Here is a 14,089-nt window from a genome sequence, read left to right as displayed (position 1 = left end):
TCTCCTTCGTTTTTATTTTTCAGTGTCATTATTGAAACATAGCTGACATACCATCTTCTATTAGTTTCAAATGTACAGCATAGTAATTTGACACTTCTGTACATTACCACGGGCTCACCAAGATAAGTGTAGTCACCATCTGTCACCATACATCGTCAGTACAATATTATTGACTATAGTCAATATGCTGTACTCTGCATCTCTGTGATTTATTCTATAACAGGAATTCTGTGCCTTTTAATACCTTTCGCATATTTCACCTCCCTGCACCCACCTGTGTGGCAACCACCAGTTTGTTCTCTGTATTTGAGAATAAAATAGACAATATCCTTTGCAATGCTGGCTGTCATTCTTGCAGACACAACGTGCAAATGCTGATAGCGAGGCATGGGCTGGGGGGTGGCTTTCTGAATAATGAATGAGCACATGCTTGACAGGGTGGATAGAGGGGTACAGAGGAACTCCCGGCCCATGAGGAAGGGCTTAGATGGATCCTATTAATTGGATCTTTTCAGCCAAATAGCTTTCAGAAATATTCGCAAATCAAAAACCTAAGAATGAGAGAAAAGAAGCCTGGGACTTGGGGAAGATGTCCACTGGAGACTTATACATTATGAACAAAGAACAAAATGACTGAGAATAGGAAATGCAAGGAAACCCCACTGTCAGGAAGTCTGGAGGGAAGAGAGGGGGAATCAATGTGAGTCATAAGGAAGTCAGACTGGTCCCTGCAATTGAGCAGAATTCTAAGTTTCATTCTGTAGGGCCAGGAAGGGTGATGGCTGTAAGGGGATATGAGGGGACCAGCTTGGGCTGTGTTGAACACCTCCACGGTTATTGAACCCCTATAATGTTACAATGTTACATTGGGAATGGAACCATTATTGCCTCAAATTTTTGGTAGAAAAACTAACATTCAAAGGTGGAAGCTGACTTGTCCGAGGTCTCACAGGCATTAAGTATTAGATCTGGGAGCCAAAGCCCATTCCTGCTTCAGGATAACATCATAGCTTAGGGCCACATGGTAGAATGTAGCATGAGAGCTGAGGGTAACAGAAAGAGAGGAGCTCAGGAGTCTCACACACCACACTCTCACACCTTCCCTTCTCCTGCACCACCTTCTGCCTCCTCTTCCTCCCAAAAAAGCAAACAAATACCCCCAATGCTAGTGCTAGTTTTTCAAATCATGTCAACTCTTTCGAGGCATTAGCTCCCTAGTTTAGAGGAGCTTGGCAGGTCAGCTCCATCACAGACGTAGTCCTCAAAAGAGCAAACCAATTACCCAAATGTTGAAGAAGCAAGGTTTTTCACCTCAGGGAGGGCCGTCATTTATGGAGCTATGATTACCTGTTAGGCACCACACTTACCAGTTTACTTAACATATTTCTCTTTAATTCGTTAGTTAAGAAATAAATCAGGGCCTCCTGGGTGGCTCAGTGGGTTAAAGCCGCTGCCTCTGAAAAACAATCTGAGGGTTTTGAAGGGGCAGGGGGGTGGGAGCTTGGGGGAACCGGGTGGTGGGTATTATAGAGGGCACAGATTGCATGGAGCACTGGGTGTGGTGCAAAACAATGAATACTGTTACGCTGAAAAGAAATTTAAAAAGAAAATACATTATTAAAAAAAAAAAAAAAGCTGCTGCCTTCAGCTCAGGTCATGATCCCAGGGTGCTGGGATCAAGCCCCACATCCAGCTCTCTGCTCAGTAGGGAGCCTGCTTCCCTTCCTCTCTCTCTGCCTGCCTCTCTGCCTACTTGTGATCTCTGTCTGTCAAATAAAGAAATAAAATCTTTAAAAAGAAAAAAAAGAAAGAAAGAAAGAAATCATAAGCCCAGTCCACACAAGGAAGTGGAAGCAAGGGTGGAATTGAGATCTAGCAGCTTCTAAAGGCCCCCCCGCCCCCCGACTTTAAATACAGTGTTTGCTACCTCCCCTGGAACTTGGAAGAGTGCCTAAGGCATGTCAGGACACTCCCCTGGGAGCACCAATCTTTGCAGCAGCCACAGCCTCTGCCTCAGAGAGAAGCAGGACCAGCCAGAGCTTTCTAGTCTGAGGCAGAGGCTGAAGTAACATCTGCCCTCCCAGAGAAAAAGAAAACTAAAGTTCTCCTTATGAAATTGTGTAAATATGCAGAATTAATTAATCTTGTAATTAATCAAATATAAGACACCATCCAATGGAAGAGTCACCATTTTAGTGTACCCCAAAGAAAGAAAACAAAAGACATCAACAAAAGACCTTCAGCTATGTTAAAATGTAAACAAAATCAGTATATCTTAGATTAATAAAATGTTTACTATGCAGGGCAACTCAGTTTTACGAAATATCCATGAGGATCAGTAACCATAATTGCATTTAAAAAAAAAAAAGTAGATGCCAGTTTTTTAAAGGGTTTTTAAAGTATTTTATAGAAAATTTCAAGCAGGCCAAGGTGACTACTGCAATTTTGTTGGTTTTTTAAATTTATTTTTTATTTATTTTCAGCATAACAGTATTCATTATTTTTTCACCACACCCAGTGCTCCATGCAATCCGTGCCCTCTATAATACCCACTACCTGGTACCCCCAACCTCCTACCCACCCACCAATTCAAACCCCTCAGATTGTTTTTCAGAGTCCATAGTCTCTCATGATTCACCTCCCCTTCCAATTTCCCCCAACTCCCTTCTCCTCTCTAACTCCCCATGTCCTCCATGCTATTTGTTATGCTCCACAAATAAGTGAAACCATATGATAATTGACTCTCTCTGCTTGACTTATTTCACTCAGCATAATCTCTTCCAGTCCCATCCATGTTGCTACAAAAGTTGGGTATTCATCCTTTCTGATGGAGGCATAATACTCCATAGTGTATATGGACCACATCTTCCTTATCCATTCATCCATTGAAGGACATCTTGAACTCCTCAAACTCAACACACACAAAACGGAAAAGCAAATCAAAAAATGGGCAGAAGATATGAACAGAGACTTCTCCATTGAAGACATACAAATGGCTATCAGACACATGAAAAAATGTTCATCATCACTAGCCATCAGGGAGATTCAAATTAAAACCACATTGAGATATCACCTTACACCAGTTAGAATGGTCAAAATTAATAAGACAGGAGACAACATGTGTTGGAGGGGATGTGGAGAAAGGGGAACCCTCTTACACTGTTGGTGGGAATGCAAGTTGGTACAGCCTCTTTGGAGAACAGTGTGGAGATTCCTCAAGAAATTAAAAATAGAGCTTCCCTATGACCCTGCAATTGCACTACTGGGTATTTACCCCAAAGATACAGAGGTAGTGAAAAGAAGGGCCATCTGTACCACAATGTTTATAGCAGCAATGGCCACGGTCGCCAAACTGTGGAATTTTGTTGATTTTTATCTTTAAAGTTAATAAACTATATGTAGTATATGAATTTTCTTCAAGATAAGCCACATACCCCTTTATCAAATGTTATCAGCAGGTTCAATATTATTATTATTATTATAATATAATGTAATACTACCTTATATCCAGCCTGTAATATTAAAGCATGAGTGAATATTACCTCAATGTGAGAGCTAATTTCTTTACCAGGTCAGCTAAACTACTATCGAATTTTGTCTAATACTACTAGATGCTTACTGTGTGCAAATCTTAATAATTTGTGTGGCTTAAACATTTCCTTATAAAAGTGTTTCGTTCAAAAATTCCACCTTCAGTTTTTTTTTTTTTTTAAGAAAATCTAAGGAGGTTTTCATTCATACTTGTAAGTCACAATTCTCTCTGAGCCTCTCTTAAGTCTCTTAATCTCACTCTCAATTTAGAAACTACTGTACTTGGTCTGCTTTGCATAAACTATATAATCCATATTTGATGTTTCTTTTATGAGAATGGAATTTTCAGTATAACTGCTGATAGATTTGATTTTTCCTCCTTATTTCCACAGTCACAAAGTACTCACTTCATATTATCTTTTAGGAATAATGTATTATTATGCTCTGAAGTCTATAAAAATCAATAAGATAAAAGTTGAAATGTGAACAGATACAAATGCTACAATCCCATTTAAAGTCACAAATAATCTACCTGAAGGATTGCCACTGGCATACTAATAGAGCCTGTAACTCGAGGGAGCTTTATATCATGGCGAGTATTAGCATATGCTTAATGAGAGACTTGAGCTGCTGAAAAATTCTCTCTGTAACACACTTTACTTTGAAAGCATAAGATCATACAAACTATAAAAGTATGTGCAGGTATATCCCCCAAGTGCCATTACCTTCCATTCAAAAAGTCAAAAATAGTGTTCTTTTTTTTTCTGCTAAGGAGGCTATGAATCTCTCACCAGAAGAAAGTTCCCTATACTGTCAACCATCCCTTCTATTGGTTTGAATCAAACTAATTAATTCCTGGTTTTACCAAAAGAAAAGAAAGAAAGAAAGAAAAAAAAAAAAAACCCAAAAGCTCAGTAAGTATTCGTAACTGTCTGAATGCAAATTTTTAACTCTAGATGAGTAGAACTTGAATAGTTACCTTTAATTAAGGAAAAAATTATTATGAACCACCCCAGGACTTACAAAATTAATTAAGAAAAAAAAGCCAATTCTTAAAGTCAGAAAATTATGAAGAATGTAAGTTATCCCGATGTCCCTCAAATAATTATTTATCATGGATCCAGATAAAACCTGCTTTAATTATAACAGGCAATTATGTAATGCAGCTGTTTGCATTTTCCAGCTGATTGGAATCATGTAACGTCAGAGCTAGAAGACTTTATAGACCACATCAGCCACTCTTCTCTGTAAGTTAAATGAAAGCCTGAACAGCTAAAGTTGCAATGAAGAAGAGGCCAATTGGAGCCCAAAGTCAAGGTCTCTTGATTTTGTAGTTCAGTATGTCCCTGCCGCAATGACAGTAGATTCAAGGGACCAAAGAGAATGGTTCACAGGAGAAGAGGAAATAAAATGGAATCTGGAGAACAAAACCAAAATTTACATTAAGACTTGGGATCTTCTTCTTTATTACCTTATGGAAAATGGCAGATTTATTTCCCTTGATTAGAAATACATGCTTAAATAAAAGTAGCCGGGGACCTCATGTCTAGTTTCTGAGAACACAAAGGACTTCCCAGCAAAGCTACAAACAGACTAGAAAGTTAAACCAAAGTGTACACACAAATGCACTTACGTCCACATGAAGCCAGAGACCGTGTCTCTCACAGATGTCTGCTATTTCATCCAGAGGATCAAAGGCTCCCAAAACAGTTGTACCAGACGTGGCACAGACGAGAAATGGAGCTGCTCCCTGTGAGGAGGACACGCAAACAAGAACCATCACCATTAGCACTAAGTTTGTCCTGTAATAGGTGGATGAACGTAACAGTTAAGCAACCAGAAATTTATCTGGTTCCTTTGGAGGTAATGACTCAGATAGGGTGTTTTTCAGCTTCTCCACAATATGGCTGCTTGTCCATTCCAAGAGGTCAAGGAAACCTAGACAATGCTGTGACAACAAGAGTCCTTTGTCCCAACTCCATATGCACTGTTAACTGGTTTTACTTTCATTTTCTTCCTGAAGTGTTTTCTGTTCTTTATATTTCCCACATACAAAGTGAGTAACTTCTGCTGCAATGAAAAAATGGCCTTCTGTGTGATTCCTACCTCCTTTTGGGGGTGATTCACTGAGGCCTGAGTGCCAGCATTGTTACACCTCTGTGAAATAAAAGTAAGGATGATCCGAAAATAAACAGCTCCAGGTGCAAACCGTGGAGGCCCGTTTGCCTGTCTCCTTATCAGGTAAGTGCAGTTACAAAACAAAGAGAGTGATAAGTACAAATTGCCATTAAACTGGGATAGTGTAACCTCATTGGGATACACTCTGCAAAATGATGCCCCAACAGAGAAATCCATTAGAATGTTCTAGAAAAGAGAACCTGCATCACTCCTACCATGATTCTGCCTCTTCACACAGCTGATGGCTGCAGCTTGTAAAGTGCACAGGTGCCAGAGGGCAATGGAGGTGAAGGGTGGGGGAGAAGGGAGACTGTGGGAACACACAGAGGTGGACGGTAATTCTGGCCAAGATAGCCAAGCACCTTGGCCCCGTAAGGAACTTTATAGCAGCCAGGTAGATGGAAGTACATGAGATTGCTTGCCCACAGAATTGCCCCAGCATGTCAGCAAAGAGGCATTGCTCACCGTGGAAGTGCCTTGCAGCAATTTGCAGACAATGTAGAGGTGGGGTAAGGGACAAGAATCCTAAGACTCTAGAGCCCTTGAGGACTAAGTGACAAGAACGTTCCCTGCCTATAAAAGTAATTTTACCTTCCATTTAAGATGGAGTCATTTTGTTCTCTCAGTTTTATTTTAAAGTGCAGTTGTTCTTGCAATATATTTTTATGTCCCATTTAATGCCAGAAGTTATTCCTTTTGAACCAGACTCCTTCCCATTTAGCTGACCTTTGACAGAAAGAAGTTATTTCTCAGTGGAAAGTGGGGCAGAGCAAAGATACTTGGGCCCCATCTTTAAACCAAGATGCACAGGAAACAAAACAACAGTACCCAGTGAATCCATTTGCCTTCTGGGGAGATGTTGTGACCTATGGAATCCAGTCCACAGGGACCAGTGGGTGGGTAGAGCTCCTGGGGAACCACCCACTTTGGGAATTCTTTCCCGTACTCAACTGTCCACAGATTACATCTTTATCATGCAAGCGACCAAAATAAAATGAGACCGGATTTACATCAATCATTAAAAGGAAGAGAAAAAGCAATTACCTAAAAACATGGAAGGTGTCTTTAATGTTTGGACTGTTCCTTGTAAATGATGTGACACCTTGGCAGTAGTGAGAAAATACTTTTGCAAGCTATTATAGCTTATTAATGAGTTTTCCTCACCTTTTTAACAACCTAGCTATAAATATCAGGCCTCAGAAATCAAACTTTTGTGATTTGGATTTAACCTTCCAATTTTTTTTTTCCTTTTTCGTATCTCCTGCTATTAATGAGAAAAATCAGTGGAAACAGTATTGATTGTGGGCTGCTGATGAGCTGTATTCCCTAAGAAAGTTTGTTATCTGAAACACCCATACACAAAAGTGCTTTCAAACATTCGGTGGTTATATGAGTCTGATCTTTTCATGAGATCTTTAGAATCTCTGAAGCTTCCATGGTTTTCACCATCTTTGGAATGGCATCAAGTAAAGGTCACTGCTCAACAGATTTTTAATGGATTGCGCTGGGCCAGGGAACTGAATCACAGCAGAAAAAAAAAATTGATGTACTATCCCCACATCTATAGCAATATGAGTTCAAAGCTTGAAACAAAAGATCTAGGTCTGAAACTACTGAAAAACAAAATAAAACAAAAACAAAAAACAAAAAACAGAAAACCAAAAAACAAAACTTAATCACCAGGTATTATCTCAGTACGGATGCAAGATCTGTCCTTGGAAAATCCAGGCTCAAGTTTTAACTAACTTGAAAGAACACTGAGGAGAGATACCAACTCTCACTCCATGGCCCTACTTTTAAATGTGCCTAAAGCAATTTTCACTTTTTCAAAACTTCTCTTTTCAAGTTCTCAACTTCAGGATATGTCAGTTTCATGGTCTTTCATTGTCAAAACAAACAAAAATTTGAACAATGAAAATAATAATGACTGCAGTGGAATAAAACATCAAATATGCTAGATTATCCTTAATGATTCTAAAAAAGAAAAATGGTTTTGGCTATCTTTAGGAGATGCTAGGCAACTAACACATTATTCTGAAAACTGGTACACATGGGAAAGAATCAAACATTTATCCTGCCCTGGTTGTGCAAACATTTTCCCTAGGGAAACGAAGTACGAATGAGGGAAGCTTTTCCTTTATGGTTGTAAGCCTACCAATAAATGAAGGAGGAATGAGAGAACAAATGAGAACATCACCTAATGAAATAATGAGTCTAGACGATGATCATCAATGGGAGCAAAATTCATGAGGTAAGCAGCTGATGCCAAGCTCTATAACAGATGGACCCATAATGCCAGAACCAATGCAAAACGAGATCGGAGATGTGTCCTGAGTGAAGAACAGAAAGCCACCTGTGAGGCCTTCCTGAGTCTCAAGATCCTACTGCCAAATTACAGGAAATACAGAGAACAGATGGGGTGTACAGTGGAGGGAGCACCTAGATTCTCAAATTCCTGACATAATCTACAAAATACACAATGTAGACAACTCGACAGCATAAAAGACTTGGTTTCTTTAACAGATCAATTGCAGGGAAAGAAAAAAAGGAGGAGGGAGAAGGTACAGATCAGAAAAGATTGGTGTGATGAATCAACCAAATGCAACATATGGACCTTGAATTTTTAATTCAAACAAGTCAACTATTAAAAAAAAAAGCAATAGGAAAATTTTAATCCAGAATGAAAATTTGATGATACTAAGAATTTATTTCTTGTAATGGTGTGTGGGATTTTACTTTTTTTAATAAAGAGAGTACATACCTTTTGACAGATAAACTGAACTATTTATAGATCAGACAGTATGATGTGTGAGATTGGCTTCAGCTAATCTAGTGGTGGTGGGAGGGGATGGGGTAGAGACAGAACAGAGCAGAAGCTCAGTTACTGAAGTTGCATGATGGGTATACAGAGGCTCATTATATTGGTTTTTATATATTTGAAATTTTCCAAGATGAAAAGATCATAATTCAAGAAGGAAAGAAAGAGAGAAAAAGAGAGGGGGGAGAGAGGAAGGAATCATATGAACCATATAGAAAGAACAATCAAAACTTCCTCCCCCGCCCCCATGGCCACCAACAAGAATTAATGACATAAACAAAGTTCCCTTTGATAGGAATTTCTGTAGAAGATAAAACAAGAAAAAAAAGATAAAATTAGAACACAATATCTGTGGTTCACAGCAGAACAAACAGGTTATAATACAGAATTTTACCCAAGAGTGAATGAAATCTGATAATCTGTCTCACCAGACAGCTTGCAAGTCCTCTCATCATTGTAATGTTAAAAAAAAAAAAAAAAAGATAAGCATGGATCTAAAGACACACACTGAAGCCAGTACACCTGTAATAAAGGCAGAATTTTTAAGTAGAGAATTTCAAACCAGATACAGTGAACTGGCATGCTCTGGTGACAAGGTGATTTTTATGAAAAATTAAAAAACAAAGACTAAAATAGCAGAAATGTATTAAAACAAAAAATAAAAATAAAAGAGTCTATCCTTCTTAGGGTGTGAAATTCTGTAAAGAGAGATATACTTCCGGGGGCCTGGATTGTTCAGTCAGTTAAGCATATGGCCTTTATTCAGGTCATGAACCCAGGGTCCTGGGATCAAGTCATGCAACAGGCTCCCTGCTCAGTGGGGAGTCTGCTTCTCCCTCTGTCCGCCTCTCCCCCTGCTTGTATTCTCTCTCTCTCTCACTCTCTCAAATATATATATATGTATTTTCTTTCTTTCTTTCTTTCTTTTTTTTTTTTTAAGGAGAAATATACTTCTATCCCAGCTCAAAACTGGGTTTTTCAGTTTTCAGCAGTTTTAGCAGTTTCACACCCGACTCTGTTGCTACTTACTAGAAACCTGTGCGGGAATAGTCTGATGCTCCAAAAGCAGTGAGAGCTGTGGTGGGATTGGAAGGAAGCAGTAAAGCAGGCGCACCTAATCCAGCAGGCTTTTGGTGGAAGAATCAAGATGGCTTCCACCAAAGCAATGGCGCACCTACAAGCAGATGTCGGGGCCCGCCTTGGCTGAAGTATAGCAGGTGGGTGGGGCAAGACCTTGCCTCCCCCACCAATGGACATGCCAGCTTTACTATATCGTGGTAGCTATGGAAAAGCAGACATTCTGTCAGAGATGACAGACTAGACACAGACCCAAGACAGTATGATGGTTTTTGCGATGGACCTTGGAAGCAACCTGGAGCATAGATTGATCAGAAATCGAGATCATTTTGAAGGCAACCCAGAGACAGTTGGCCTGACCTCCAGAGCTCTCAGCCCAGTGTTAGGTAAGGAAGTGGATGCAGGCGCCCTGCTGGAGAGGCTGGGCTTATCTTTTAAAGCTAATTCTAGGCAAGAATTGGTAATATGGTGATGTCAGTCAGTGTTTTAATAGGCTCCAGCCACCTTGGAATGAGAACATCTGAGAAACTGCACAGAACATGGAGAGCCCAAGCACCTGGAAATAGAACATCTGTAAATGAGTTTCCCTATTTTAATTCTAACAAGCTCTCTTCTCTCTCCCACACACAGAAACGGGTCTAGCTGCTTGCATTCCTTCCCTTATGTCCAGATGCATGCCTACTTTTTTCTTCCCCTCTTTTTCTCCCATCTCACCTCTTTGCTGGCTTGCCAGATTTGCCTCTCCAGTTCCGCAGGTATCATTTTACCTCTAGGAGACACAGATTTGAGGTACTCAGTTATGTTTAGCGTGAACAGACACTGGTACTGTTTTTTAAAAAGTATGAATTCCCCCTCCGCCCACCAGGCTTCCAGATCCTGTCCCCATTACCTTCCATCTGTTTCCACAAAGCAAACATTCTCTGTACCAATCCCAAGAAAGGAGGCTGCTTTCTTCATAGAGTAATGACACTAAATGAAAAGGGACAAGGGGGAAAAGGAAAACATGAATACAAAGCTTGAAAAAACTACTGCTTATTATCTAAAGTCATATGGTGAAGCCCAATCTTTGGAACGTTTTTGCATAAAAGAAAAAGAAAGTAATAATTCAAATGAACTCCTTAACATACCGGTAGAAAACATTGACTTTGTTTGGGCCCAGAGAAACCAGGCTTTAATTTCACGTTTTCCCCTTGTTGCAGCTATGGAATCTTGAGAAATAATGTACACTCTCCAAGCCTCAATTTGCTAATTGGAGGTGGGTGTGTCGGGGTCTAATCCATCTGCTTTTCATAGAATTAAATGGGTTAATCTACGGAAAGGGCTTAGCACAGAGCCTGGCCTAGGGAACAAACATGGCCCCTGGAGGCTGTTGTTTTCCCCTAACATTGAGAGAAGTTTCTCCTGATGCTACTAATAAGACTCACCATTAATGGAAACAGAAGCTAGTCCACTGCTGACTCAAAACCCTCCAAGGAGGGAGCGAGACTCCATCTCAAATTTGCAGTCGCAAACTACAGAAGAATTTAATTTTTTTCAAGAGCGAATAATGGGTTATAAATGCTGACCAGACACTGGACCGATCTTGTTTAATACTGAATGTTAGACTGAAATTAAACACAGAGGAAGGTGGCTAAAATTGTAATAACAAAAGTAATAATAATTTATGGGCACCTTACTTTATGAAGCCCTGGCATGAACATGAGACAAATAGAAGGTTTTGGAATTAGGTCTGGTCTAGTTTTTACTGGAAATGGTAGTATATGACTGAGATTTGGGGGCCTTTTCTTCTCTACTACATAAAGCCTATAAAATAATTAGCATTCAAACATTGGAGATGTCACTCTTTATACATTAGTGTGGACAGGTGGTCAATTAATTCTTTCTCGTGCCAGAAAAATGAAGGTGCTAAAGGACATTATTGTACCAAAAACCCTTAGTAATTTAATTTGTAGGTATGAATACATTAAGAGAGTAGTCATGCCTTCACACTTAACTTGATATATTCCCTCAAATGTGGTAATTTTTTTTCTTCTTTTGTCAAGAGAGTTTTATTGGAAGCTCTTTTTTTTTTTTTAAACTGTGTAAAAATAAATTCAGAAGTAACACCATCAGGAAAAATGAAACCATCCTAAATAATTAATTTCAAGTATCAACTAGGACACGGCCAAATGCCTGTAAGATGCATTCATTTCAAGTTGGTACAAGAACATATGCATATTGAGGAGTAATTGTGTACATGAAAATGTAATTAATTCTTTACTTGCTATATCAGCCCACCATAGCTAGGATGACATTGCCAAGCTGAATTATTTCTCACCAGAGACTTGGACTTCAACAATCAACTATTGATCTCATAGTGAGAAGTAGTAGCCTATCCCACTGGCACCTGTCATTAAGGAAAAGCACATTGCTTAGACCTGGAAAACAGTGTCCCCAACCAATGGGTCTGCTGAATTTAAAAACCGGTAATCTCGTGAAAAAGTAGCCTCAGTGGAGCTGTCTTTGGTTATCTCAGGGCAAAGTAGAGTCCAATGTCAATCTCAAATGGATAGAGACAGATTAAAAAAAAAAATGTGTGCAAAACTGAAGTCTAAATATCTAAAGGCATCAGAGAGGAAAAGAGCCCTGGAGGAGAGAAAAGAAAAAGAAGAAAAGAAAGAAGGTAATGCTTCAGATGTGCTGAGTAGTTTCAAGGAGAGAAAAAAAAACCTAGAAAACCAGAGCTTAGAACTAAGGGCTTCCATTTTGAAACAAATGTGTTTGCTCCCATCTCTGGCAAAAGATAAGTCAGTTGTTCGTTCTAAGACCCAGTCTCCCCCACTGGGTTTCATTCGTCTACAGAAGACACAAACATTTCAGTGGGCATTTACTCCTATGACCATGAAACGGCAAGTGCCTCTATGAAAGACAGACATGCCCTGAGGTTTTCCTTTCTGGCTCCTGCAAGGATTTTTTCTGTGACCTTGGGTTTCCCAGGAAGCCGTGGCTTTTCCCTCCCATAGACAGTGTGCTGGGCACTTGGACTAATTTGACGCTCAAATGAGCTCCAGGTGGTGCGGAAACTAGGGTCTGTGAGTGTCCCCTGTCGGGGAGTGAAGAAAAGGAATGCAGTCCAGGGACCTCTCCAAGAGCACACAGCTGGCTCTGTTCCCAAAGCAGGTGGGCTACTCTATGCTCGGCCTAAGGTCCTAAAAAGTACCTGCTCACTGGTGAAGAACAACCCCATTAGCATCCAAACTCCGGTCAAATTCGCCAAGACAGAAGGACCATGAATAGGGTGAATGAATGAGGTATGTGAGGAGGCATGACCTTGAGAACTGTACCCTGGTCTCTCCCGCCCCATCCCAGCCTCTATCCTGTTAGAGAGGAACTAGGCCGATTGCTGGCTGGCCTGGGAGGTAAGGGTTTCTCTTCTCCCTTGGCTTTTTAGTAGCAGACCATGATCACTATTTTATGCTGATTCTCAAAAGAACGTGGATTCTAAACTACAATTTCCTTAAATTCAAGGAATTCATATTTAAATGCTAATCAAGCCCTAGATTGTTACTTTTATTACTTTTCTCCAAAGTCCCTTCTCTTTTTTGGTTCCTACTCAGCCTGGGGAAGTCACTGTGGATATACAGACAGTGTGGGGAGCTCTAGCATGATGCTCCAAGTCTCCGTGGATGGTTAAATTACAATCAAAACCGAGGAGGAGTCAAGATGGAGGAGAAGTAGCAGGCTGAGACTACATCAGCTAGCAGGAGATCAGCTAGATAGCTTATCTAAAGATTGCAAACACCTGCAAATCCATCGGCATATCGAAGAGAAGAAGAACAGCAATTCTGGAAACAGAAAAACAACCACTTTCTGAAAGGTAGGACTGGCGGAGAAGTGAATCCAAAGCGACAGGAAGATAGACCCTGGGGGGAGGGGCCGGCTATGGCAAGCGGCAGAGCAACGGAGCACAAAATCGGGACTTTTAAAAGTCTGTTCCGCTGAGGGATATCACTCCAGAGGCTAAACCCGGGCGAAGCCCACACGGGGTCAGCGTGGCCTCATGCCCCGCAGGGTCACAGAAGGATCGGGGGTGTCTGAGTGTCGCAGAGCTTCAGGGTATTGGAATGGGAAAGCCGGCTACAGAGACAGAGCCGACAGTAAGCTCACAGCTCGGGGCTACCTTGAGCCAGCCGCAGGTTACGTGAGCTCGGAGCGCGGCCGGAGGTAGACAGACGGGAGTAACTGGGCGCTGTTCTCTGAGGGTGCACTGAGGAGTGGGGCCCTGGGCTCTCGGCTCCTCCGGGCCGGAGACCAGGAGGCCCCCATTTGTATTCCTGTCCTCTGGAACTCTACGGAAAGCACTCAGGGAACAAAAGCTCCTGAAAGCAAACCCGAGCCCATTACTCAGCCCGGGCCCTGGTAAGGGCAGTGCAATTCCGCCTGGGGCAAAGACACTTGAAAATCACTACAACAGGCCCCTCCCCCAGAAGATCAACAAGAAATCCA

At 40.9% G+C, this 14,089-nt stretch overlaps 1 protein-coding gene across 1 annotated transcript in view; it reads right to left on the bottom strand.

Moving 5' to 3' along the window:
• GADL1 (glutamate decarboxylase like 1) overlaps positions 1-14,089 on the bottom strand; it is a 185,939-nt gene that overhangs the window by 106,352 nt on the left and 65,498 nt on the right. Inside the window, exons 7-9 of the mRNA XM_059387957.1 lie at positions 10,494-10,573; positions 10,319-10,373; positions 5,165-5,281 (exon numbers count right to left, since the gene is read on the bottom strand). Coding sequence (XP_059243940.1) covers positions 5,165-5,281; positions 10,319-10,373; positions 10,494-10,573 — 252 coding nt within the window. The remainder of the gene's footprint in view (positions 1-5,164; positions 5,282-10,318; positions 10,374-10,493; positions 10,574-14,089) is intronic.

The sequence above is a fragment of the Mustela nigripes genome, chromosome 2 (genome assembly GCF_022355385.1).
Source record: "Mustela nigripes isolate SB6536 chromosome 2, MUSNIG.SB6536, whole genome shotgun sequence".
NCBI classification, from domain to species: Eukaryota; Metazoa; Chordata; class Mammalia; order Carnivora; family Mustelidae; genus Mustela; species Mustela nigripes.
The sequence above is the reverse complement of the archived record's forward strand: the minus strand, read 5'-3'. Positions and strand labels throughout refer to the sequence as shown.